The sequence below is a fragment of the Cyprinodon variegatus genome, unplaced genomic scaffold (assembly GCF_000732505.1).
Source record: "Cyprinodon variegatus isolate N-32 unplaced genomic scaffold, C_variegatus-1.0 Scaffold732, whole genome shotgun sequence".
NCBI lineage: Eukaryota > Metazoa > Chordata > Actinopteri > Cyprinodontiformes > Cyprinodontidae > Cyprinodon > Cyprinodon variegatus.
In genome coordinates this window covers 228,657-233,278 of record NW_015151185.1, presented here as the reverse complement: position 1 = coordinate 233,278, position 4,622 = coordinate 228,657, and the positions used below count along the sequence as shown (strand labels likewise).

Here is a 4,622-nt window from a genome sequence, read left to right as displayed (position 1 = left end):
TGGGTCGGACTCTAAATGGTCCGGAGTCAGACCCTAATCGGCTCGGGTCCTACTGATATGGAACATCTGTCAAACAGAGACGTTCCAACTCACAGAGGTGTGAAGACGTTCCGGCCTCCATGTTTGTCAGGTTCAGACCTGAACCTGGATCAGAACCGCCGCTCGCTACTCACTCACCTTCTTGACGAGGATGGTGAGCCCCTGGTACTTGAAGGGTTTGGAGAATTCGATGTACTGAGCACGCTCGTTGTTGATGGTGAGGGGAGCCACGATCATGTCAGCCAGGCCGCCCAGCAGCTCCCCCATCATCCCGTTCCACTCCTTCTTGTTGCTGTTGTTCACCTGCAGGAGGGAGAGCAGATCTGGCTGAACTGGACCCGTCAGAAACACATCAGAACAGACGCGGGGAAACAGGTCGTCTGAACCCGTTCTTATGAGCCGACAGGAAACAAATGAGCTGAAAAGACGTGGAACTATGAATCAGAGATTTAACTTGTCCAAGGGAATAAGTTTAATGCAGATGTCCCCACTGTGGGACAATAAAGGGATCTACATTTCCGTGACTATCGGTCCCTGCGGCGTGGAGGTGGGTGGAGTCATTTAAGTAGTGGGAGAGGGAGGGGTGGGGGGGTGTTGTCTGCAGAAGGTAAACACCACTGACGAGCAGATGAAGGGGGGGGGTGGAATGACCGGATCTCTATTGCTCTGCAAGGTCAAGTCAGAGCTGCAGTTACCATGGCAACAGGTCTCATCCATTGGAAATAAATCAGCATAAACAAACATCCGCCTCTTGATGGAATTTGAACATAATGGACCAAAACAGAACCAGAATATAATCCTCAGATCTGCCGCTAGGTAGCTATCTGCTGATTGGTCCGTCTGCTCCTGGATCGACCTATCAGAGAACATCCTGGACTGTTTTCCCACTGACCCGAGTTTGAACTCCCTCAGACTGTCCGAGGCTGGTCCCCTCTGGTCCAGTCCTGGTCAGTTCAGCCTAGTCCAGTTAGTCACCATCAATCACACACATTTCTGCCCAAACGACTCCAGCCCAGTCTAAATGAGTCCATTTCAGTCCTTAAAACTGACTGTTCAGATGAGGCATCCCCAAAGTCGGTCCTGGAGGGAAGCTGTCCTGCAGGTTTTAGAGTTGTCCCTGCTCCAGCACAGCTGATTTACACCAATAGCTGATTAAAAGGCTTTTGCTGAACTGAAATCATCATAATTAGCTGTGCTAAAGCAGGGAAACCTCTAAAACCTGCAGGACAGCAGCCCTCCAGGACCGACTTTGGGGATAGCCAGTTCAGATAAGTGTTTTGGGTCATTCTCATCTCTGGACCAGTCTGAACCAGGTCCAGTTGGACCATCACTGGACCAGTCTGAACCAGGCTCGGTCATCTCTGGACAAGTCAGGACCAGGTCCAGTCATTATTGGACTAGTCTGAACCAGGCCCAGGTGTCCCTCAGTTCTCCAGGAACCAGGTCTTTCTCTACCAGCCGGACTCTGAGTTGAAATGAACCTGTCCCATCCGGTCACTGGGACCCGGCAGATCCACCTGGCCTGTGAGGGGTAGAATGATCTAGGACATATAGAAACTCACTCGCTCCTGTGTGCCAAACTTTCCATCAGCCACCAGGTGAACCTCGTAGGTGAAGTTCATGCTCATGGCCAGCTTGATGAGCAGGTCGATGCAGAAACCGTAGCAGCACTGAGGGACAGTGGGCTGACCTGCAAACATCCAGAACATCGTTAATGAGCAGGACACAAGGAGATCCGTTTCATTGGAAGGTCCAGATGCTTTCAACTAGAAGGTGGCAGAACGTCCCCCAGCTGCAGATAAGCCCCGCCCACTGACACCCATTCCACTGTTTAGAGGAACACTTCTCTCACTCGGTATGAACCAGCTCTGACTGCCTAAAGGTGAAGCTCAGGTGTGCTTATCTACCTGGGATGGTCCCGTTGGGTCCGGTGCAGATCACCTTCTTGATCAGAACTCCGTTCACCGTGTACTCTTCTTTACACGTCCCATCGCTCTTCGTTGGCTTCACGTAAACAAATGGCTCCTGGTGAATGGTCACAATCTGAACACACAGACAGTGAAGCCGTCAGGTGTCTGATTGGAGGGGCCTCTGATGACATCACTAACTTATCCCACAGCAGAAAGAGACGAGGGTGATGATGGTTTCCTGAAAAGAACTAAACATGGTGGTAAGTTCACGAAGGACAAAGGTCCTGAGAGACAGCCCTGTGGTACGCCAAAGGGTGATTTTAAGCCTCTCGGTATAAAATAAATATTTTGATGGAGATGAGAAATCTGCTTCCTGGTCTGTTGAAGTACTGATAATCTGTATCCAGTCATTTAATTAAACGGTCTGAGGTTTAGGGAATGTAGAAGAATTATGCTCTGATTTGTAGTAACCGATCTGTGGTCACCTATTTTAATTTGACAAACCAAATGTTCTCGCCGTTCTTTCTCCTGTTTGGTGCGATTGCAATAGCGGATCTTGACCTGGCAGGTGTAGGCACCAGATCTTCTCAGGTCCTGCTTGCTGCCAGTGACGTTACCCTACATGATTGGCTGAACGTTGCCACATGATGTAAAACATTGTGGTTGCCCAGACAACGTTAATAACATCACGCAGCGTCAGTGTGCCGAGTCGTTAGCATCTGTAGCTGAAATTTAACCTGATTGATAAAAAAAACTATAAAAATCTGTTTCTGGTGAACAAAGTAACTGATATAAAGGAGGAGAGCTGGGTAGCGCTGTGGCGAGCTGTAGCTAACAGGTTAGCCTCTTTTAGCTCGGTCAGTTAGCCATATAAAGCTACACTAGGGTGACCAGACGTCCTCTTTTTCCCAGATGTCCTACTTTTCATACCTAAAAAAATGTCCAGGGGATGGAGCGACCGCACCCGACCCGGTGATGGTAGCCTGGACAACGGCTGTCCGGTAAGCCAGGAGGGGGTAAGCACGGGGCCGTTGTCCAGGCTATCGTCACCGGGTCGGGTTCGGACCAGCCCGGGAGCTGATGGCTCGTTTCGAATGCCCGGTCCGGTCCAGTGAGTGGCCCAGCAGCCCCCCTTTTACAGGAACCCAAATCTGGTCACTCTACACTACACAACTTTTAAATTCGTGTCAAAAACAACCGTTCACTTTTTAGGATGTCTCATTTGTCCTCGTCTGCCCTCAGATCTTAACAAATAGAATAAAAATAAGCTGAGAGTTTTATTGTCTCCTTGTTAAATAGCAGAGCTCAGTCAGTCTTTCCTTCCAGACGAACAATGATTGTTTTCTACTTTCGGCTAATTTAGATCGCTGATGAAATGTCAAATAATAGCAAATATAGGGAATAATATGTTGAGACTCCAAAAGAGTCTCCCATGGATGAAATGAGTCACCCATTTCTGCGTTAACTGTGACACACAGACGACCTGGTTTCTGAGCATGAAACAGGCTTCAGAGGTGGAGCGGTACGTCCAGCTTCATCAGTACCGCTGGACCATGTCCCTGGTCTACAGGCTGGACGAGGTCCATGTTCCCTGGGTCTGAACTGATATAAGACAATTACGAATAAGACAATTACGGTTAAAAATAAGAAAAAAAACTCCATGATATTATTTATAGTACATATTATCTACCTATCTGCTCATATTAAGGTCACACGCTTAATTTAAGACATGATGAGTCTCTCTCTGACAGGCTTCCTGTGATTGGTGGCAGTAAAGGAGGGTTTCTGTTGGTGGGCGGCGAGGGGAACGCCCTCACAGCACTAAAGCCTTTCTGTTTGACTGAACGCAGAACAATGGGCTCCACCGCAGGAAGAGTGGGAGGCTGATTACTGCTCAGACACTCCGCTGCTCCACAGGCAGGGAAGGAAGATCTGCTTCCCAGGAGGAGATGCTAGACTAAAGAACCAGAATGGTTAGCCTGAGAATCTGGGTCAGGACCCTCATGAAAGGAACTCTTCATCATCCTCTTCCTCTGCTGGGGATGGGGGTGGGGTGGGGGTGGCAGAGCCCATCAGTGACGGCACCTTCAGCCTGGTGGACATCTGGTATCCAACAGGTTTCTCCGTCTCTCCTCCAGGCCAGATGATCTTCCTCTGAGGGTTCATCACCACCTGCAGACACAGATACAGGTTCAGGCTGAGGAGCCGCCGCAGGCCGCAGCCTGACGCAGGCCGCAGCCTGACGCAGGCCGCAGCCTGAAGCAGGCACTAAACGACGCCATCAATACTGGATGTGAGCATGAATGTTTAAGGAGGCTGAGAGGCTCAGCCTGCGGCTCCTGTTCCAGAGGAGATCCAGCTCCAGGCTCTGCAGCTTCAGGTGCTCCTGGCTCAGGGTCCGACCCGGGTCCCTGACAGCTTCAGCCTCCATCTCCTCATACCTGGCAGGGTTAGGGTTACCAGCTAGATCTGAGCTGCTCCGTCTCCTGGAGCTAAATAATGCTGACCCAGCTCGGATTTCCCAGCATGCACTGGGAGCACAGATTCAAACCGACCAGGATGCTCACGCTCAGATATTTACATACACATGAAAAGCTGCCTCTGACTCCACCAGCTGGAGATCTATCATCCATCCTTCATCCATCCATCCATCCATCCATCCATCCATCCATC

At 50.1% G+C, this 4,622-nt stretch overlaps 1 protein-coding gene across 3 annotated transcripts in view; it reads right to left on the bottom strand.

Moving 5' to 3' along the window:
* Window positions 1–4,622, bottom strand: part of LOC107097915 (glutamate receptor ionotropic, NMDA 1-like) — a 58,604-nt gene that overhangs the window by 26,084 nt on the left and 27,898 nt on the right. For all 3 annotated transcript variants that reach the window (XM_015395262.1, XM_015395263.1, XM_015395264.1), the window contains exons 9-12: window positions 4,035–4,121; window positions 1,947–2,082; window positions 1,602–1,729; window positions 178–342 (exon numbers count right to left, since the gene is read on the bottom strand). In XM_015395262.1, coding sequence (XP_015250748.1) covers window positions 178–342; window positions 1,602–1,729; window positions 1,947–2,082; window positions 4,035–4,121 — 516 coding nt within the window. The remainder of the gene's footprint in view (window positions 1–177; window positions 343–1,601; window positions 1,730–1,946; window positions 2,083–4,034; window positions 4,122–4,622) is intronic.